Genomic DNA, 23,045 nt, shown 5'->3' with positions numbered 1-23,045 from the left:
CAAATCTAAGGGGTAACAGAGATTCGCTGTCCAAGGACCACGGCTATGCAACGCTTTACCAACCAACATCCGATTGGAAGAAAACCTCCAGGTCTTCAGGAAAAAACTCAGGACCTTCCTCTTCTAGAAGCTGGACAGCAAAGCTCCGCACAGCGCCTTGATGCGATTCAGTTCACTTTGAGCACTATACAAATTATTCATTCATTCATTCATTGAGACCCACAGATCTAGGAGGGAGTATAGTGAAGGTTGGAGCTTTTACCTGTGCATGTTTTAAATTAACTGCAAACAGAAAAGCTTGGGCTGGTGGTGTGTTGTTTTTTTTTTTTGTTTTTTTTAACAAAAGGCTGGAGTTTTTTAAAATATAGGTTTTGGTCAGAAGCTTTAGAATGCTAAGATTAACCCAGTACAACAGCTGCAATAGACCTTAGACTGGCCATAGATGTAACGATTTTCTTTCCTGCAACCACAGTCATTCCTCCCGTGGAGCCATTAGGGTTGCTTTACTATAACTGGAGAGTTCAAAATCTGGTGTGGCTGTGCACAGAAAACCATCTTCCGGGGTTTTTGTCAAAGCTTAATTGAACAATCTGAATTTAGAAGCTGATTGGCTACCACACACAGCTGCACCAGATTTTGCACTCTTCAGTTTTAGTAATCAGCCCCATTGTCTTCTCCTGGAGGGGGGCCCCATTGGTAGAGCACAGCAGGTATAACAGCCTCTAGCAATTATTGCATTTAAAATTCGATAGGTTGGTTGTACCCAAGTTGATCGATTGATCAACTTGGGTACATTCAGGCTACCAATACATGGTTTATATCTCGGCCGGTTCAGGAAAAAAACAGCAATGGCCAACTTTATCTGCTACAGCAGTAAGCCTAAGTTCTAGGAAACTCTACCACTCCACCACAGTCATTGCTGTTACTGTTTTCCCTGCAAGCATCAGATTCTGAAACCCTAAGGGTGCATTCACACTTGCAAATGCACTCGCAGTCCAAATACATGCAAGAACTCCAGCAGAGGTTTCGATGACTACATGCAAGAACTCCAGCAGAGGTTTCAATGACTAGCTGTGAGAGGCAATTCAAAGAAATAGTAGGTGGGAAACAACCTAATCATCTAATTGCACCTACTTGCATGTAATCTCTCATGCTGCGATCACATATAAGTGATCAGCCCAGCATGCAGACTGCCTCTCCCAGCTAATTGCGGGAACTCCTGCTGGTGTTCTTGCATGTAATCTGACTGCAAACACCTGAAGAGACTTGAAGGCACCCTGGTTGAAAAAGGCTGATCTAGGGTTCTGTTGCTTTTAAAGACACTAAGAAAAAAAAAAAGCATGCATCAATGGAAGGAGCCAGACCAAATGATAAGTGTCCAAATTAATTTACTGGTTTACACTAAGAAAATAGCCAATGTGTTTCGGGGGCCAGAAGAAACTCCCCCTTCATTAGAGTTTCAGTTAAAGTGATATAAGGCACAATGTAAATTATACAGTGTGTGTTTAGTATTTCTGTATATGGATGGTGGCACTGTAATTATTTTAATAAACATCTAAGTACCTTTTCTCTTTCGTTCGTTGACAGACACAGCTCCATTAATTCTTGACCTTAGGGTTATCATGCCACCTTCAGGAGAGGACTAGGCAGAACATGTAAGACATGTAAAAACAGCAAGACTGCACAGCACCGCCCAGGGGGTGGTCCCTCTGGCTTTAACCCCTCACTTTGCTTCCTGCAGCTCAGTTTTTTTCTGCCTAGTGTAGGGGAAGGACTTGGCTCCCTGAGGGGACCATTGGTCCTGGGAATTATTTCATTTTCTCTACAATTTTGATCCTGTGATCTACAATCAACAGCCGGGCTGGGTGACAGGCTGGATAATATAGAACCTTGTAGTCTCCCCAGCCTGGCCATTGAGCGTGAGCAGACCCTAGCTACGCGCTGGATTGACCACAACATGCCCCTTCTTCTCCAAGGGCGGCCGTTAAGCTATATGCTCCGGGGCGCACATATGACCGGGCTACTGCTGTCCGTGTCACAGTGTGCCATGGCCAGCAGCCACCTCGTACTGCTCGGGTGATGGGTCTGTGATGGAATGTGTCCAGCAATCCCAACAGGTGGGGTAAGTATGGCTCTCCCTGCTTCGGCAGGATAGAACAGCTGGGCATTCAATGGGAGGTTGACTAGGGGGTCTCTCACTCTCCCTTTCCTCTCTCCCTGTCCCTCATTCCCTCCTCCCCCTGCTGGGGCCGCTGTGTGACTGGGCATGAGGTGCAGTGTATGTACCTTCCTCCGGGCTTTGGCAAGGGGTTGCGCTGGCTGTTAGGGTCCTTTTTACCTTTTCTGCCCTTTTTTCTTCACTGTGAGGTGCTTGGGCTGTTTGAGCATTTTCCTGTAGTCTTATGCAATGTTTGTGCCATCAGCCATTTTCTAGAAGGTTCGGCAGCCATTTTCTTGGTGATTTTTTTGCTAGGACTGCCGGTGGCCATTTTCTTGTAGCCCCAGCACGGTTTACCTCTTGAGCTGGTGTCTGTCTACCTCAGAACAATGCGGTTTTTACTCTGGGCACTTCATAACTGACACAGGGCAGTGCGGTCAGCAGAAGCACAGCGCAGCACTCGGTCAGGGTGCTGAGTCCTGCGGGGAGGGCCCTCAGTCTGCTAGCAGCTAGGAGGGTGGGATTTGTGTACTTTGCTTTAAGTCCCTAAGTTGTGGCAGGCGAGTGAGGGTCAGCATGACATCATAAGCTGGCGCTTCTTCCCCAGACATCCCTGCTATTGCAACCGGCTCATCTGCTAAAACTGTGGTGCCCATGGACGCTTTGTCTGTGGTCCTGGAGACCTTTGTTGCCAGGGTAGAAGCGGCGTGTGGGCGCAGGGGGGGTAAAAAACACCCCTTGCCTCTCCCTGTCTTCTGGAGAGAGCTCTGATTCAGACTCGGCCCCCGTGGTGACTGGCGGCCCCTGTTCTGAGGTGTCAGAGGATGCGGACCAGGACTATTCGGACAGTGAGAATGACTCTGTGTCCGGGTTAGCGCAGGAAAAAGCATTAGTAGGAGCACTTATCACTGCAGTGTGGGATAACCTGAAGATACGGGATACAGCAGGAACTTCTGCTGAGGTGGTGGTCCCTTTTGGGTCCCGCAAACTGGCCCGCATGCCTAAGGTGTTTCCGTATTTGACTTATTTTGATAAGTTCATCTACAAGGAATGGGGAAGTCCGCAGCGGGCCTTTTCAGTCCCAAGAAGAATGGCGGTTCGTTACCGCTTTGAGGAGAGCCTCCTGGAAAAATGGACGTCTCCTCCGGTTGTTGACCCCCCAGTATCCAGGTTAAATAAAGTAACCATAATTACAGTAGAAGGGACTCCAGGCTTCAAGGACCTTGCTGACAGGAGGGCCGAGGCAGTGGCCCAGTCCATGTTTAGGTTAGTAGGGTCAGCGTTATGACCTGTGCGGGCCACAGCCTTGGTGACACAGACATTTACTGATTGGGCAAAGTTGTTGCACCGTCAGTTGGAGAAGCAACAGTCTGCGTAGAGCTGGCAGACCAGTTGGTGCATGGCCTTAAGTATGTCTGTGATGCGGCCCTGGATACGGCCCCCCTGCTCTCTAGAGCATCAGTATCAGCAGTGGTGCTATGGCGCCTGATTACGCTGAAATGCTGGTCTGCGGACCAGGCATCTAAAAAGTACTGGTGGATTTGCCCTTCCAAGGTGAGAGGCTATTTGGAGCTTTGCTGGATGACATTTTTAAAAATGTTACCTGTGGGAAGAGCACGTTGCTCCCACAGTCCAGGAAGGGTTAGGAGCCACACCATAGGCAAGGGCCCTCTTTTTCTGCTCAGAAACAGCTTTTTCGCCCGCCCGGGTTGGCAGGTAAGCATTCCCAGTCTGACAAGGTGCCTGCTGAAGGACAGAAGCGTCCCTGGTTTCACAAACCAAACAAGTCTGCAAGCAAAAATGTTACTGCGTGAAGGTTTGCCCCTGCCCAACTCTCGGGTGGGGGGGGTCCCCTTCGGGAGTTTGCAGCTTGGTGGACCTCTCTGCTGTTCGACCAATGGGTCTGCGAACTGGTTTCATCGGAATACAAGATTTCTTTCTTTAGAGTTTCTTTCTTGTCCACCAAACAGATTTTTTTCCCTACAACCTACCTCTACTTCTGGCTCGTCTGGAAGCCCTGTTCAGGGCAGTACAGGATCTGCTACTGCGTGGGGTGATAATACCTGTAGTGACGCTGGAAAGGTTTCAGGGATTCTACTCCAATCTGTTTGTAGTCCCCAAAAAGGAAGGGGTACGTCCAATCCTTGAAGGCCCTCAACAGCTTCAGGATGGAATCAGTTCGCTCCGTGGTCGCTGCACTCCATCAGGGTGCGTCCCTGGATATCCAGGATGCGTACTTACATGTACCCATATGCCTCATGCATCAGAGGTTTCTGTGATTTGCAGTCGGGGAAGAACTCTACCAGCTTGTGGCTCTCCCTTTTGGCCTGGCGTCAGCACCCCGAGCCTTTACCAAAGTGTTAGCTCCAATTCTGGCACTGTTAAGGCAATGTGGGATCGCAATCGTGGGTTACCTAGACTACCTCCTTCTGATGGCAGCTTCAGCCTCAGTATTAAGGGAGGATGTAGCGATCACCATGCAGACTCCCTGTGAGTTTGGTTGGATGCTGAACCTAAAGAAATTGGTGTTAGTGCTGACTCAATGCCTGGAGTACCTGGGCTTACTGTTGGACTCCTCAGAAGCGACAGTTTTTCTCCCTTCAGACAAGCTACAGACTCTTCAAGCTGCAGTGAGGTTATTGGTGAACCGCAGGTGGTCGTCGCTTCGCTTCTGCATGCGAGTTCTTTGCCTCATGGTAGCCACTTTCGAAGCAATACCGTATGCACAATTTCACACTCGAGTCCTACCAAAGGAGATTTTATCAAAATGGGACAAATCTCCGTTATCCCTGGATTGCCAAATTCGGGTGGGCCAGCTAATCCGGGATTCCCTTCTCTGATGGCTGAGGTCTCCGACCCTCTGGTCTAGGAGATCATTTCTTCCTCTCCATTGGACAGTGATCACAACAGACGCCAGCCTGACAGGTTGGGGGGGAGTTCTGGGAGTACAGTCGGCCCAGGGCCTTTGGTTGCGGGAAGAATCCCAACTGCCAATCAACATGCTCGAGCTTCGGGTGATCAGGCTTTGCCTCTCCACATGGTCAAGGAGGCTACAAGGGCGTCCGATCAGGATCCAGTCGGACAATGCCACGGCGATGGTGTACGTCAACCATCAAGGAGGAACAAGGAGCTCAGATGCAGCACAGTAGGTCCTTCAGTGGGAAGAGCGACACGTGCCGACCCTGTCCGCCATACACATTCCGGTCGTAGAAAACTGACAGGTGTACTACCTAAGTCGACAGATGCTGGACACAGGGGAATAGTCGTTGCATCCGGATGTATTCCAGCTCCTTTGCCTAAGGTGGGGTACACTAGATGTTGACCTCCTGGCCTTGGCTCAATCAGAAGGTGCAGAGGTTTGTGTCTTGGACAAGAGACCCCTGGGCGGATGGATCAGACTCAGTGGCTCCATGGGGGCATTATCGGCTGATTTATGCCTTCCCCCCACTCAAACTTCTACCACGTCTGCTGCACAGAGTGGAGGCCGAGGGGATTCCAGTAATTCTGATTGCCCCAGATTGGCCTCGGCATCCTTGGTACGATGACTTAGTACAACTGGTGACGGATGTTCCTTGGCAGCTACCGATGCGAGAGGACCTTCTATCGCAAGGTCCAATACTTCATCCTGCTTTACCGTTGCTGATTTTAACGGCATTGCTGTTGAAAACCAGGTGCTAAGGGACCGAGGTCTGTCAGACTCTGTAATTTCCACTATGCTGATGGCACGGAAGTCATCTTCTCTGAAGATTTACCATTGTACGTGGAAGGCTTGCATCCCCATGTGGGAGGAGATGGGGTAGCATCCGCGCACTTATTCAGTTTCCAGGATCCTGCTGTTTTTGCAGCGAGGAGTGGTTCAGAAACTTGCCTTAAGCACTATCAAGGGACAGATATCAGCCTTGACTGTCTTTTTTCAAGGTCCCTTGGCGACTCACTCATTGGTGGGTACTTTTGTGCAAGGGGTTTAACACGTAGTCCCTCCGGTTTGACCTCCAATACCTCCGTGGGATCTGAATCTGGTGCTATCGGCGCTCCAAAAAACACCATTTGAAAACATTAGGGAAATTCCCTTGTTGACTCTTTCTCAGAAAGTAGTCTTCCTAGTGGCTATTACAGTTTCCGAGTTGGCGGCCTTGTCATGCAAGTCTCCCTACCTGGTCATCCATAAGGATAAGGCGGTGCTATGTCCGCAGCCTTCTTTCCTTCCAAAGATGGTTTCGGCATTCTATCTAAATGAGGACATTGTGTTACCATGCCTTTGTCCTAAGCTGACACACCCAAAATACGTGGGCCGGGCTCTACGGGTGTATCTGTCTGTTACAGCTCCCTTCCGGAAGTCAGACTCTCTGTTTGTTTCAGTGGCTGGTCCGAAAAAAGGTCTGGTGGTCTCGTCTTCCACCATTTCTAGGTGGATCAGACAGACCGTGGTTCAGGCCTATGCCTTAAAGGGGCAGGTGCCCCCTTTTTCTGTCACTGCTCATTCCACCAGGGCAATTGGAACCTCCTGGGCTTTCTGACATCAAGGCGGCGACTTGGTCGTCCGTTCACACATTCACTAAATTCTACAAAGTTGACGTAAGCACATCTTCGGATGCTTGTTTTGGCCGCAAGGTTTTGCAGGCGGCTGTGCAAGGTTGCAAATTATGCTTTCTTAAGTTAAAAGTTTTGTTGTGAATTCATGTTTTGATGCATAAGTTGGCTGTAGGTTTTGATGGCGGCCGTTTAAGACGGCAACTCCTCTGTTGAGGTGTTCCTTTTGTTGTGGGTGAAGTTATGTTTTGCTGTCCCCCCCCATGTTTTTTGACACTGCTTGGGGACGTCCCTAAGGTCAAGAATTAATAAAGCTGTGTCTGTCAATGAATGAAAGAGAAAATGGGATTTTTGTACTCACCGTAAAATCCTTTTCTCTGAAGTTTATTGACGGACACAGCACCCACCCCTCCTATTTATGTTTGTACTGCTTTTTGACGAACTGAGCTGCAGAAATCAGGGTGAGGGGTTATAGCCAGAGGGACCGCCCCCTGGGTGGTTCTGTGCAATCTTGCTGTTTTTACATGTTCTGCCTAGTCCTCTCCTGAAGGTGGCGTGATAACCCTAAGGTCAAGAATTAATGGAGCTGTGTCCATCAATGAACTTCAGAGAAAAGGATTTAAGGGTGAGTACAAAAATCAAATTTTTCCTAATTGATATACAGCTGTCACATGACCCAGGTCTTTCCCAATCTGTCTGCAGGAAAACAGTGGCAGGAGGAGCTTATAGTCCTCTGCTGCTGCTCACTTGTTCAAAATAAAAATAAATTAAAAAAACAGCCTTTGGAATACAGAGGGAAATGTAAATCATTATTATCAGTAAACTGTTTTAAACTGTCATAGAAATATTTATTTGAAATCAAATCTTTATTATTTTTTGGCAATAACACAGTGTGGGCAGATTTCTGCCATGTCACACCCCTCCAGCCTTTGTCTTAGAATAAGTGGGAGGTGAAACTCAACTATGAGTTATATCTCAGCCATCTTTTTTGAAGAAGAAATACATTTCTTTGGTAAAAATTCAAATTTGGCCTTACCTACCTGATTATCAGTGAAACATACCCATACTTGGGCATTGAGAGGGCTGATTTCCATACCTGACTTGAGAAGAATGAGTTGGCAGTACTGAGCACTGAGTCAGAGGGTGATTGGCGGAATTGATCTTGGTCGTTAGAGATGCAGAATCAGATCCGGCACAAACAATATTTGTGAAATTGTTTAGGACCAGGAAGAAACCAGTGACAGAAGCAGCTGAATGAATTCCTCAGATGCAATCAGCAGAGCATGATTACCATCAAACACCCTGCTTGGCCTCAGTTCTGCTTTTCAGTATCTGCCTCCTGATTGTATGTTTTTTTTTTCCTGAATCAATTTTCACTTGCTTGAAAAAATTAGCTTAGCAGCCGCTATTATATATGCATTCATTAAATCTCAGGCAAAATGTATTTTTAAATGCCTCAGATTAACTGTAATAAAGAGTATACCAGGCTCCGGAGAATATTGTTCTGCATTATTGTAAAACAGACATACCCTTATGGGAAAAATAAATAGTTTACTAATGGATGTATATGATGAATAAGACCAGTGTGCTGGTATTGCTTATGGAGCCACATTTCTCAGAATCCCCTTTGTTGCTTGTGGGCAGATTCTATAATGATGCTTTTCTTTATAAAGCTTGTTGACTTTGCTCTCTGGGGTTGTAGAGAGAGACTTCCTCTGCAGCTGCGGCAGCACATGCCGCTCAGACTGAGACCTTTATTTCATAGTGCAAAGAGCAATTACAAATTGTGTGAACTGTGGCAGCCATTAGTGTCACAATTTGTACACATCGGAAGGAGTTTACCGCTAGTGTCCAAAAGCATAGTATTCAGACTGGGCATCTTGGAAAAGGGTTATGGGTGGTTCCATGCAAAATGGTAAATAAATTGATGTATGGGAACTGCTGCCCCTACAGATACACCTAGGTGGGGATGTAGAGATTAAAGGATAAAATTAGGTGTGGCGCTGTTCTAAAATCCTAGGATTTTTTTTGGAGTGCTCCAAATTCCCAATCCTAACCAGTGACTTGTATATCTAAACACTCTTGAGTGTGTTATTAAAAGTGACTGGTGCTAAACATAATTATTGTGCAAACAGTGCAATCATAAAAAAGTGACAAGTGCTGCAAAATTAATTGATTGATGTGCCCAGTGTTGATCTAAAAGTCCAAAATGACCAGTGCTCTTGAATTGTGTGTGTTTTCTTCTATAAAAAAAATAATATTTACAGTCCTTATAAAACATATAATATTCCAAAGTGACAAGTGCTCTTCAATCCGGTGTCTGCTGTGCTAGTGCTTCTTTACAGTGCACCTAATGGTAATGCACACACCAGAAATATTTATCCCTCAAAGGGGTATTGCGCATTCATAGTATTTGCCACTGTGCAGCAGTATCCAGATCTACGCCTCGAGTTACTCCTAATATGTATTCTTCCGAGTCTCCCACATACAGAAGAAAAATTCTCCCATAGTGTGATAACGTTTCCAAAAGCTTTATTAAGCATAGTGGCGCCCCCTGGGCGGTGCTTCTAGCATCTTTGCGTCACTTCCGGTTTGAATCTGTGGATCGTGAATTGTCCCGGCTCCCTTTTTAAACAAACGCTTACATATACCATCGTGGTGGTGGAACTGCGCTAAAAATTGATATTGTGATAAGAAGGTCTATCACACAGATTTAGAATTAGGTAAATCCAAATTTGATTATAACACACCAAAGTATAAATAATTTAAGATAGAGAAAAGTCCATAAATAGCGAAACATAAATGAACTCTTGAGTTGTCTTCAAACCACCACCATAAATGCGTGCACTACCACCACATAAAGTGCGTGCTTACTAGAAGGCAAGCTGTTATGAGCCTGCAGCTAAAACCCAGCCAGGGTCTTTATCCAGGGAATGTATATCACCAGCTTGGGATAACTTGATTGGTAGGGTGGATTGGTACAGCAAAAAACGACCAGGGAACTCGATCACTCACTGATCAAAATGAATGACCAGGTATTACCCAAAATATAAAGGGGCTCACTTTAGTGTAAATCGTTTCATACAATAATTTATTAAAAATGTTCACTTACAAAGGTAGAATATAAATGTCACGGTTTTGTGAAAGCCGGCCGATTGTTTAGCTGAGAGGACGGGTGTTCGCAAGCCAGCTGGCTTTTACAAAACCGTGACATTTATATTCTACCTTTGTAAGTGCAACTTTTACGTTTTTTTTTTATAAATTCTTGTATGAATCGATTTACACTATGGTGAGCTCCTTTCTATTTTGGGTAATACCTGGTCATTAATCTTGACCATTGAGTGACTGAGTTCCCTGGTCGTTTCTTGCTGTACCAATCAAGTTGTCCCGAGCTGGTGATATACATTGCCTGGGTAAAGGCCCTGACTGGGTTTTAGCCGCATGCTCATAGCAGCTTGCCTTCCGGTAAGCACACACTTTATGTGGTGGTAGTGCATGGATTCATGGTGGTGGTTTGAAGACAATTCAAGAGTTCATTTATGTTTCGCTATTTATGGACTTTTCTCTATCCTTATATTGTTTACACTTTGATGGATTTACCTAATTCTAAATCTGTATGATAGACCTGCTTATCACAATATACATTTTTAGCGTAGTTCCATTACTATTATTGTTTGTATTTATGTGTGTATCCCCCTTTTGAGCTGCTGCTCCTTTGTATTAGTTTCACTTAGCGCAATATTTTACTTTTATTAATGCTTACATATACCAAACAGATCTAAATATGTTTTTTACTGCTTATGGTTAATAAAGCTTTTGGAAACGTTATCACACTATGGGAGTATTTTTCTTCTGTATGTGGGAGACTTGCAAGAATACATATTAGGAGTAACCCAAGGCGTAGATCCGGATACTGCTGCATAGTTGCAAATACTGGGGGGGAGTGAGAGAGGGGGTGAGGGGGGGGGGGAAAGTGGGGGAGTGAGAGAGAAAGAGAGAGGGGAGGGGGGATAAAGAGAGAGGGGGTATCCCCATACTACACTAGGAGGTTTCCCCCCCCCCACAAAAACTACACCAGACTCTCCACTTTCCACAGACCGCTGGTTCCTTTTTACCATCTGTGTCTAGTGAGGCTGCCGAGGCACAATCATAGCCTAGGACTCTGACTTGCTCTGCCAAGTTAGCTACTTCCAGGATCGAAGGCTGCAGTCACTGCTTCCACTTTGCTCCCCTGTCACCGATCGGTCAGTCTGCATCAGCCCTTGGTGTCACCCAGCAGTGGTCTACACCCCCATAGTGATGCCACTGCTCATAGTGCAACTGCTTGGGCCGCCCCCCCCCCCCCTAGAAAACTGCCGCCCAAGGCAAATGCCTTGTTTGCCTTGCGGTAGATATGCCCATGGTCGGGACTCCTTTTGCATGAATTACTCCATCAATGTGGTTTGGCTTGTAGGAGATCAGCCTGTGGCACTGCTGAGATATTATGGAAGCCCAGGTTGCTTTGATAGCTCCCTTCAACTCGTCTGCATTGTTGGGTTTGGTGTCTCTCATCTTCCTCTTGACAATACCCCACGGATTCTCTATGGGGTTTAGGTCAGGTGAATTTGCTGGCCAATCAAGCACAGTGATACCATGATTATTAAACCAGGTATTGGTACATTTGGCAGTGTGGGCAGGTGCCAAGTCTAAAATACAGTGGACCAACACGAGCAGATGACATGGCTCCCCAAATCATCACGAACTATGGAAAATTTTGCATTTCACTTGGAAACAAGGTCCCAGAGTCTGAAGGAAGAGTGAAGAGGCACAGAATCCAAATTGCATGAGGTCCAGTGTGAATTTTCTGCAGTCATTGATGATATGGGGAGCCATGTCATCTTCTGGTGTTGGTCTTCTGTGTTTTTTCAAGTCCAAAGTAGGCACAGCCCTCTACCAGGAAATTCTAGGACACTTCATGCTTCCCTCTGCTGACCAGCTTTTTGGAGATGCTGATTTATTTTCCAGTAGGACTTGGCACCTGCCCACACTGCCAAAAGTGCCAATACCTGGTTTAATGATAATGGTATCACTGTGCTTGATTGACCAAGAGAAGACGTACCATGTGAGCTCCGAGTCACTCTGGATAGAACTTATACAAGCCTGAGAACTTTTGCTTAATTGTCCTGTCACCCAGCATGTACTCTCGAACAAAAAAAAGAACGAGTTGCATGTTCTGTATGACTGGACCTAGCAGGCATTTAATTTTACTCCCATTGCCTTTTAAAATGTGCTATATTGTTAACATCATACATCCAGAAGGTAGTACTGACATATTTTGATATAATGGTACAAGATTATGTGTGATATAGGTTGTCTGCAGTGGGCCTCAGTGAAGTTTGTGCATGATAAAATGTCACTTCTTCCCTTCTCATATGACTTTTAACTATAATTGATTTCACAGACCGATTGTCTTTTGAAAAAAAAAAAGTAGGCAGTATGAAGCAGAAAACTATTAATTTATGTATTTGAATTTGTTAATTATATTTCCCTAGAGTTGACAATGCAGAAGATCCCGTGTATGAAAGTTTAGAAGAATTCCATGTCTTTGTCCTTGCTCATATACTAAGAAGACCAATAGTTGTTGTGGCTGATACAATGCTTCGTGACTCTGGAGGAGAAGGTACATGTAAAAGCCATTTTATATTTTTTTTTCTTGGTTAGCCCTGTACCTTTTTGTTACTCTTTGCAAAGATTATTATGTCACAGGCAAACTGTGGAAAACACGTGCGCTTTTTTTGGAAATAAGATGTCTCGGCTCATTGCCCAACAGTTTACGTTACGCAAACTGTCAATACCTCAGGAAAATACTACTGAAATAACAGTAAATTATGAAGGTTACTTTGAAATGGTACTTGCATTTATCACAGAGGTGACTTTCCTTGTATCTTTGATCTTCATCTTTGACCACGGAAAATTAATTTGAAAAAACAACATTATTTTTAAACATTTTTCTATCTAGAATGTATGTGACACTTTATCATGTAAGAGCAGAGATAGATAGGCATTTGTCCTTGAGAAATGACTGCATGTGATGTATTTGAGCTGACAGTGCTTGGGGTTATACAATGAAAAGGTCTATTTATATATTTTTATTGGAATTCCCTGTCTTCCGCTGTGCTAAATATTGAAACTTTCATTTGCCCTGTTCTTGTCAAAGACATGTAGGCTTATACTTAAAGACTGATTGATGCCTGCTAAATATTAAAAAAAAAGTGTTGACCCAAGCAGCCATTTGGATGTTAGGTTTCATTCTCCAACCTGCTCTGGGAAAATGAAACCCGGAATCTGATTGGTTGTTTTACTCAACACAGATCATTTCTTATATTATCTCCAGTCTTTTCCTCCGCATGAATTTAGTTACTGTTTAGGTAGCATTTGACCTACTGTGATAGCTTTAAAGCTTTAATTTTAACCGGATTTATGCTTTTTCAGCCTTTGCACCTATCCCATTTGGTGGAATTTACTTACCCCTTGAAGTCCCTCCCAATAGATGTCACTGCTCACCACTGGTCCTGGCCTACGATCAAGCTCATTTTTCAGCTCTGGTGTCCATGGAGCAGAAAGATCAACAACGTGAACAAGGTAGGAGTACCGGTCCTTTGTTAGGAAAGTTTGACATCCACAAAATCGAATCCCTTGATTATGTTTACGTTTTCTGTGATAGTTTCTGTAGAATGGAGACCTGATGTATCATTTTTTTAACACCTTGTTTTATTATAATTGTTCATAGTTTAGTTTGATTTCCAGAATAATAGTACACATTTTGTCTTTTAGGTTTATCTTAAAGCAAAGCTCCACCCAAAAGGGGAAGCTCCAGTTGTTCACCTCCTCCCCCCCCCTCGACTGCCACATTTGGCACTTTTTGGGGGGGAGGGGGAGGTACCCCCCTCCCCCCCAGGTACCCACTCCCACTTCCGGGTAAGATCGACAATCTAAGACATTTCGGCCCCTCCTTCCCCCTGCTGCCTTCTGGGACACATACAGGTAGACAGCAGGACCATTCAAGAGGCACAGCACTACTCACGCACATGCAGTATTTGTAGCTGCTGAATTTTTTTTTTTACTTTCCAAACTGGAGCTCCTCTTTAATGAAGGAAGAAATGCTAATTAAAGATGGTATAAATGGTTTAAATTCTAGCTTGTGCTTTTGTTCATGTTAGTTTTTATGTTTGTGGTCATTCTGAATCTCCAAAAAAATATCAACTCTGCAATGTGTATGTTTTACGTTGGAAGTTAAAGCAAAATTAAAATCTTCAATTTTTTTTTATTATTATTATTAAATGCCTCCTCTTCCCGAGACCTTTATGCCATAATGTACTATTATGCACCGCACATTTTGGCAGACTTACCTGTCAAAAAATGCGCTGTCATAGCTCTTCCCTGTCATGGGCGCTTCCATTTTCTTCCGGTCTTCCTTCCGGGTTCACTCTGTTCGGCCACTTTGGCAACATCATCTTTTACATTTTACCAAAAAATTGGCTATTGCATTTTGTTTGTCTGCACTAAAATTCATTTATGATACAAATTTAGAAGAGTATCTGAAATAATTCCACACCGTCCATCTTGTAAGCATCATCTGCTTCTTGTTAGCATCAGATTTATCCTTTCCCAAGAGATCAGTTTTTTCATATGGCTAATGGAATCCATTTCACAAGCCCATTCAACTAGAGGTGGAGTGTCAGGTTTTTGCCAATTTCTGGCAATCACAGTGTATGCTGAAGTTAGGAAATGTCTGAGTAAATGTTTTTGTTTTATTTGTAGGATTCAGACATCATTGACAGCGGGGTGATTGAGGGGTGATAGGGATCTTATTACCCACAAGCTTATAATAAAGCTGAATTTTTTTTTACCAGAAGGGCGACAAGTGCCCCATATATGTGTCATGGTACCAGGGGCCTGCAAACATCTCCAGCAGGTGTCAAGAATGGATGAATCTATATTATGTGAAACTGTTGGGCAGTGATACCACCTGAATAGAATTTTGTAATTAAGCTCTAGTGCTTGAAATAAATGTCCTGTATGTAAACGCCAGTACCTTGTTCCAATCCAACTCATCAGAAGAAATGCCCATTTCACGCGACCATTCAGATATAAACTGTGGACCTTGTAGATAGCATTCTTCAACGGAATTTGATATATCAAGGGAAAATGGTCAGGTCTGGTGGACTGGGAGAGTAAGGGCTCAGTCAGTATACAATCTGGTGAGAAAGTCCATAGGGAGAATGTTCCCAAGATATTGTTGCAATTGGAAATATTCAAGCCTCGTGCTGGAGGGATTGTGACAAGTCGGAAAACTACCCCCCTCCCCCCCAAATGGTATGTTTTATTCTCGATTTCTTATGTTGTCATGTGAGGTTGTGTATAACTTTAATGACAGCAGAGAAAGCCTGATAGTGGGACTGTTTGAAAAGTCTAGAGTAACTTAGGTAATATATCCATCTTTATGACGTTCCTATGTCCAAACCAAAAGATATTTGGTTTATTGTATGGTATAAGACACTTTTGTGCTAAAAATTAAGAATTTGAATGTACATTGTAAGTGAGGTTGAAAAAATACCTTTTTTCCATCAAGTCCATCAAGTCCAACCTGTGATTATATGTCAGTATTACGTTGTATATCCCTGTATGTTGTAGCCATTCAGGTGCTTATCTAAAAGTTTTTTGGAAACTATCGATGCTCCCCGCTGAAACCACCGCCTGTGGAATGGAATTCCACATCCTTGCCGCTCTTGCAGTAAAGAACCCTTTACGTAGTGTAAGGGATCTTCCCGGGGTAGGGTGTGTTTGGACACAGTTCACAGCAGACTTGGAATTTGATAAATCAGATCTTGGCGTTTATTCGTGGTACAAACAGTCCAGCAAACAAAATATACAGCAACACCGTGCTTTCTAAGTACAACAAAAATAAAAGTCCTAGCCCGGCTGGGCGCTTACTAACAGGTTCTGCTCACCTATCTGACACTTACAAACACAGCGTCTTTCGCCTGGATATCGCAGGGTGAGTTTTAGCTCCAGCAGTGGCTGTGCTTGCAGCTTCCTTCAACACACAGATTGTTCATTCCCTGGCTGAGAAGCAATCACCTGCAGACCCTACAGAGCCTTTAGCTTCCCAGGCTAATTAGGATCCAAGCTCACCTGATCCCAAACCCAGAACTGGATCGGGGGATGTGGAATGACAGGTCCCACTACCAAACCTACCTGCCATTCCATATAAACCCAGGCCCGGCAAAATTAAATAACAACTCAGCAGCATATCGCTGCTGAGAAACTGATCCATCCTGGATTTACCATCTCACACTGTGTAGCAACCTAGGTGAGATGTACACCCCCTCGATCACTTCTCCAGTGACATGTCTACATATCCCCCCCCTCTTTTTCAGACCGGAGGGCTGAGCCTTTTGTCCCCACAGACAACTTACCCTTGACAATGCGTCAGCATTTGCCTGTAATTTCCCTGGCCTGTGTTCCACAGTGAAATTAAAGTTTTGTAGGGAGAGAAACCATCTAGTCACTCTTGCATTTCTCTCCTTGTTTAACTTCATCCATGTTAGGGGGGCATGGTCTGTCACCAACTTGAATTTCCTGCCTAGCAAGTAATACTTTAAAGATTCTAGGGCCCACTTCACTGCCAAACATTCTCGCTCCACAATGGCATAATTTTTCTCGGCCGGGGTTAGTTTTCTACTCAAGTACGTCACCGGATGCTCCTCATCATTCACTACTTGTGAGAGTACTGCACCTAAGCCTGTGCTAGAGGCATCTGTCTGGACCAGAAATTCTCGCCTGAAATCGGGGGTGACTAACACAGGTGGTTGGCACAAGGCAGACTTAAGGCTTTGGAAAGCCTCCTCGGCCTCTGGGGTCCACGTGACCATTGCTGTCTTTCCGCCCTTTGTCAAGTCAGTTAGCGGAGCAGCAACTGAGGCAAAGTTCGGCACAAATCTACGGTAATAACCCGTAATACCCAGGAAAGCTCTAACCTGTTTCCTTGTCAGGGGTCTAGGCCAATTCTGTATTGCCTCAATTACCCCCAGAGCAAGCATACGTTTTACCTCGGCAGATACGGCTTCCCTACGTGCCTCGGGTATCCTATAGGGCTTAAGGTTTACTCTGCTTCTAGGCTCAGTTTCAATGTGACGATGGATGAGGTGTGTACGCCCTGGGAGGTCAGAGAACTTGTTTTTGTTTTTCTGTAAAAATTCCTGAGCCTCCTGTTTCTGTGACACTGATAGAGTATCACCTACCTTGACTGGAGGGATTGGTTGTGACAAATTATTAACAGTATTTGTCGCCCCCAAGGATTCCCTGTCTTTCCAGGGCTTGATCAAGTTTATGTGATAAACTTGGAAAGGCTTCCTTCTACCTGGTTGGTGCACCTTGTAGTTCACCTCACTGATCTTTTCAACAATTTCATAAGGACCTTGCCACTTCGCCAAGAATTTACTCTCAACAGTGGGGACTAGTATAAGGACCCTATCGCCTGGGTTGAATGTCCTGATTCTTGCGGACCGGTTGTAAATTCTACTTTGGGCCTCTTGAGCTCTCTGGAGGTGTTCCCTTACCAGGGGCATTACAGTGGCTATACGGTCCTGCATTTGTGCTACATGCTCAATAACACTCTTGTATGGGGTGGACTCATTCTCCCATGTCTCTTTTGCAATGTCTAGTAGACCCCTAGGGTGATGACCATAGACCAACTCGAATGGTGAGAACCCTGTGGACGCTTGGGGCACCTCCCTAATAGCAAACATGAGGTAGGGTAATAAATGATCCCAGTCACGACCATCTTTTGCCACCACTTTCTTCAACATATGTTTCAAAGTTTTATTAAATCTCTCCACCAATCCGTCCGTCTGGGGGTGGTACACAGAGGTACGGATGTGTGAGATTTTAAATAGTCTGCATAATTCCTTCATTACTTTCGACATAAATGGCGTACCTTGGTCAGTTAGGATTTCTTTGGGGATCCCAGTCCTAGAGAACATATAAAACAACTCACGTGCAATTGTTTTAGATGCAGTGTTTCTTAAGGGTACAGCCTCAGGATAGCGGGTCGCATAATCCAGGATTACCAAAATATACTGGTGTCCTCTAGCTGACTTTACAATGGGACCCACTAAATCCATGGCAATACGCTCAAAAGGCACCTCTATAATAGGGAGCGAAACCAAAGGACTGCGAAAATGTGACACTGGGGCACTAACCTGACATGTGGGGCACGACTCACAGTATTTTTTAATGTCATCATATATGGCCGGCCAAAAAACCCTCTGGAGAACCCTCTCTCGCGTTTTGTCAGTCCCCAAGTGTCCCCCAAGAACATGGTTATGTGCCATGTCAAGCACCTGACGCCGGTACGGCTTAGGTACCAGAAGCTGTTCCACAATCTCATCCTTAACCTTATTGACTCTATAGAAAAGATCATTAGTCACCGAAAAATGTGGAAATCTTTTTTCAGCATCTGGTTCCTGAGGTACCCCGTTCATAACAGCAACCTGCTCTCTCGCATTTTTGAGAGTGGGGTCCTGTAATTGGGCAGCCCCAAAATTATCCCTAGACACCTCTAAGTCTAGTATATTTTGCTCAGTGGGAGGAGCCTCCTCCTCCCCAGCCAGGACCTGCAAAGGAAAACAATTATTTTCATCCTGTACACTTTTATCATTTACAGTGGACAAGGCAACCACCTTAGAGGTATCCTCACTCCTTTTGGGGATTTTTCTTTTTTCCCAGAGAGCCCAGAATAAAGGAAAATCGCGCCCCAATATTACATTATGCATGAGGTTTTTAACCACACCCACTTCATATTGTACTGTGCCTTGTTCAGTCCCGACTTTAGCCAGCACTATAGGGTACACTTTTGTATCACCATGTATACACACAACGCTCATATGCTTTTTAGACTCTAAGTCCCCAGTCACCAGGCTAGCATGCACCAAGGTTACAAGGCTTCCTGAGTCCATTAACGCTTTAACAGGAAAGTCATTGATTGTGATGTTGCAGATTTGCGGTTCAGTCTCTAGTCCAGGAACTGCAGCACAAGATGGTTCCGCAAATAGCGACTGACGCCTGCTAGCGTCACATTCCATGGGTTCAGAGGTAAGAGGGCAATGGGCCGACACGTGTCCCGCCTCATGGCATCTCCAACACTGGATAGGGCCTGGTCTCTTTGGCAAGGAGTCCTTTTCAGAGCCCCTTAGCCACCCGGGACCATCACCAGTCTTTTGTCCCTGGGACACCACTTGAGCCCTTTTCCCCCCATCAGCACCCCTCCACACTCCCCCAATAGATGGAAGTCTCTTACCAGCTGACGGCACAGATCTGGCGCTCCGGGGAGGTGAAGATGCTGCAGGAACATCACGGAGGTAGTCCTCAGTCGCCTGGAACCTCTCCACAAGGTTGACAAGTTCGTTTGCATTCTTAGGATCACCTTGTCCCACCCAGCGTTGCAAGTCAGTAGGAAGGGCTCGGAGGTAGCGATCCATCACAACCTTCTCTAGGATTTGTGCAGGAGTAGAAGTGTCTGGCTCCAACCACTTTCTTGCCAAATGGATTAGGTCATACATCTGGGACCTCGCTGATTTGTCCAGACTGTAGCTCCAGTTGCGTACCCTCCGGGCACGGACTGCAGTAGTAACTCCTAGTCGGGCAAGCATCTCCTCTTTTAGCCGAGTATAGTCCTTAACCTCTTGCTCACTGAGGTCATAGTAGGCCTTTTGAGGTTCACCTGTTAAATAGGGCGCAATTACCTCTGCCCACTCAGCGGCTGGTAACTTCTCTCGCTCAGCCACGCGCTCAAATACTGTTAGATAGGCCTCAACATCGTCCTCAGCAGTCATCTTTTGCAGCGCTTTCTGCACAGTCCTTCTCCCAGAAAAAATCTCTGGAGCGGCTCCCTCCATTGTGGGTGGATTAGCAACCACAGGCGCCTCTCGATTTACTATCAGGTGCTCGATAAGTTGTTGTTGGCTTTGGCGCAAAGCTTGCAACTCTTCCTTATGCATCCGCTGTTGTGCAGCCATCATCTGCTGTTGTGCAGCCATGGACTGTTCATGTCGTCTATTGGCCTCTGTCTGCGCCTGCTGTTGTGCAGCCATCATCTGCTGTTGTTCAGCCATGGACTGTTCATGTCGTCTATTGGCCTCTGTCTGAGCCTGCTGTTGTTGCAAACTCACTTGCATAAACTGCTTCAGCATCTCCTCCATGTTGCTGGACTGTTTTTGGAGTGTAGTTGCAGCTTTCACCCAGGACATCAGCAGCTGTAGCCAAGTCTGTCCACACCGTTGCCCCTAGCAACCGCGTTGCCCGCATTCTCCACCAATTGTAAGGGATCTTCCCGGGGTAGGGTGTGTTTGGACACAGTTCACAGCAGACTTGGAATTTGATAAATCAGATCTTGGCGTTTATTCGTGGTACAAACAGTCCAGCAAACAAAATATACAGCAACACCGTGCTTTCTAAGTACAACAAAAATAAAAGTCCTAGCCCGGCTGGGCGCTTACTAACAGGTTCTGCTCACCTATCTGACACTTACAAACACAGCGTCTTTCGCCTGGATATCGCAGGGTGAGTTTTATCTCCAGCAGTGGCTGTGCTTGCAGCTTCCTTCAACACACAGATTGTTCATTCCCTGGCTGAGAAGCAATCACCTGCAGACCCTACAGAGCCTTTAGCTTCCCAGGCTAATTAGGATCCAAGCTCACCTGATCCCAAACCCAGAACTGGATCGGGGGATGTGGAATGACAGGTCCCACTACCAAACCTACCTGCCATTCCATATAAACCCAGGCCCGGCAAAATTAAATAACAACTCAGCAGCATATCGCTGCTGAGAAACTGATCCATCCTGGATTTACCATCTCACACTGTGTAGCAACCTAGGTGAGATGTACACCCCCTCGATCACTTCTCCAGTGACATGTCTACAGTAGTTTAAGGTAAACCTCTTTTTTCTTCTAATTTTAAGGAGTGGCCACGTGTCCACGTGTCTTGTTAAAATCCCTTCCATGAAAAAGTTTTAATAATACTAGTAATATTACATTTTATTTATAGTGCCCTTTTCATCAAAAGATCTCAAAGAGCTAGAGGTTAAAAACAAAAAAGAAAATTGTGTAATTTATACGATGAAACAAACATCTTAAAGGAACAAAAGGCTTTGCTAAAAAGTAATGTCTTAAGACATTTTTTAAAACCGTCAGTTGATTGAGGCGCCCTCAAGGTGTCAGGTAGGGCATTCCACAGGCGCGTGGCAGCTGCACAAAAGGCCTGTCTCCCATTGTCCTAAGTCTAGTTCTGGGTATATGAAGAAGGTTTGAGTGAATGGAGCCAAGGGGACATGATGTGTTTTGTGGTTTGAGAAGTTCTTTGAGGTAGGGAGGGGCATGTCCATATATACACTGGTGTGTCAGTAGGGAAACCTTGTACTCAATCCTGGCGGAGACAGGAAGCCAGTGGAGTGAGTGAAGAATGGGAGTAATGTGCTCATGTTTCCGCACTCTCATCAGGATCCTTGCTGCAGAGTTTTGGATATACTGCAGCCTCTGCAGACTCTTTCTAGGAATCCCAATGAGAAGAGTGTTACAGTAGTCCAGTGTGGAGGAGACAAAAGCATGAACCAGCTTTTTGGCATCTCAGGGAGAGAATGGGATGGAGCTTAGAGATGTTACAGAGGTGGTAGAAAGAAGTCTTGCATAGGTGATTTATATGGGCGTCAAAAGTAAGTTGGGAGTCCATTTTTACATCAATATTTGTGACTATTGATGAGAAAGGGATGTTAGAACTAGAAAAGGTGATGCTGGTTAGGGTTTTATCCCTATTGTGGGGTCAACAGTATGGTATTTGTAAATTTAAATCATATCCCCTCTCAAGCGTCTCTTCTCCAGAGAGAATAAGTTCAGTGCTCATAACCTTTCCTCATAACTAATATCCTCCAGACCCTTTATTAGCTTTGTTGCCCTTCTTTGTACTCGCTTCATTTCCAGTACATCCTTCCTGAGGACTGGTGCCCAGAACTGGACAGCATGCTCCAGGTGCGGCCGGAGCAGAGTCTTGTAGAGCGGGAGAATTATCATTTTATCTCTGGAGTTAGATTCCCCCAAGGGTTCTCACCCCGTATATAGATTGCATTCATATTTTTGCCACCCAAAAGCATTATTTTACATTTTTCTACATTAAACCTCATTTGCTATGTAGTTGCCCACCCCATTCATTTGTTCAGATCTTTTTGCAAGGTTTACACATCCTGCGGAGAAGTTATTGCCCTACTTAGCTTAGTATTGTCCGCAAATACAAAGATTGAACATTACTTCAACTTTAGGTATTAACAGTTAATTGTAGGGGTGAGTTAACCTGTCAAACTCCTCAGGTTTATTACTAATGTGTAAGGGTGATGATAAGTTTAAGGGAATAGGTTATTCCAGTGAATTTTATATTTGTTTCCAACATCCCTAGTGTTGGGTTGGCAGCACCAAAAACGTCTGTACTGGGGAGGTGCAAACAGAGTAGATAGCACAGTGGGCCATAAGTGTGCGCAGCATATTGCATTATGGTGTGCACCCCTAAGCTCAAACACACATGCCTTTCTCTGCAGCTTTAGCTGCATGGGGAAGTGAATGAATAGGAAGAGCTCTGTGCTGAGTGGCTTCCTATTCATTCACAGACTGAAAAAGAGGGCTGGTAAGTTACATTTACTAGCCCCTTCCCCTGCTCTCTATCCTGAAACATACCCCACAGCAGCCAGGGGGAAAGGAGAGGAGGGAAGCCAGGTGCACTGTGGGGTGGGGGACCAACAGGGGAGGGGGGCTGGGCAGTAGGGGGAATCGCCACCACACATAGTGGTTAGGGTGTGGCCCAGGCACACTTAGCACACCCCCTGTGCATACATATGCAATGGGCTAAGAATGTGCACAGCAAAGCAGATCGACTGTATTCAAAACCAGACTGATCCTTACAACCATTATGTAAAACTTTGGACAGTTAACAGCTTTAAATTATTTTAGAAGAAATACGCCAACTGCACAAATTAATGAGATCATATGAAAGGAATCTAATGCACTAGACCAGTGTCTCCAAACTGCAACCTGTGGGCCAGATGCAGCTTTTTGCTTGCCTATATCTGTCCCTCGGACACTATCCCTCCCACTGATATGAGGCACTATTCCTTCCAGTGACACCAATGATGAGGCACAATATTTTCCACTTACACCAACAATAGGGCATTATTCCTATCATTTACAGCAACGATGAGGCATTATTATTTCCACTGACACCAATAATGGGGCATAGTTCCTCCCACTGATATAAAAGTTGGAACACTATTCCT

At 45.1% G+C, this 23,045-nt stretch overlaps 1 protein-coding gene across 2 annotated transcripts in view; it reads left to right on the top strand.

Moving 5' to 3' along the window:
* OTUD7A (OTU deubiquitinase 7A) overlaps positions 1-23,045 on the top strand; it is a 413,079-nt gene that overhangs the window by 340,622 nt on the left and 49,412 nt on the right. For both annotated transcript variants that reach the window (XM_077473039.1, XM_077473040.1), the window contains 2 exons: positions 12,220-12,347; positions 13,160-13,309. In XM_077473039.1, the coding sequence (XP_077329165.1) occupies positions 12,220-12,347; positions 13,160-13,309 (278 nt within the window). The remainder of the gene's footprint in view (positions 1-12,219; positions 12,348-13,159; positions 13,310-23,045) is intronic.

The sequence above is a fragment of the Lithobates pipiens genome, unplaced genomic scaffold (assembly GCF_037356315.1).
Source record: "Lithobates pipiens isolate NorthernLeopardFrog02 unplaced genomic scaffold, aLitPip1_a1.2 Scaffold_8, whole genome shotgun sequence".
Lineage (NCBI taxonomy): Eukaryota > Metazoa > Chordata > Amphibia > Anura > Ranidae > Lithobates > Lithobates pipiens.
This window is presented reverse-complemented; position numbering and strand designations above follow the sequence as displayed.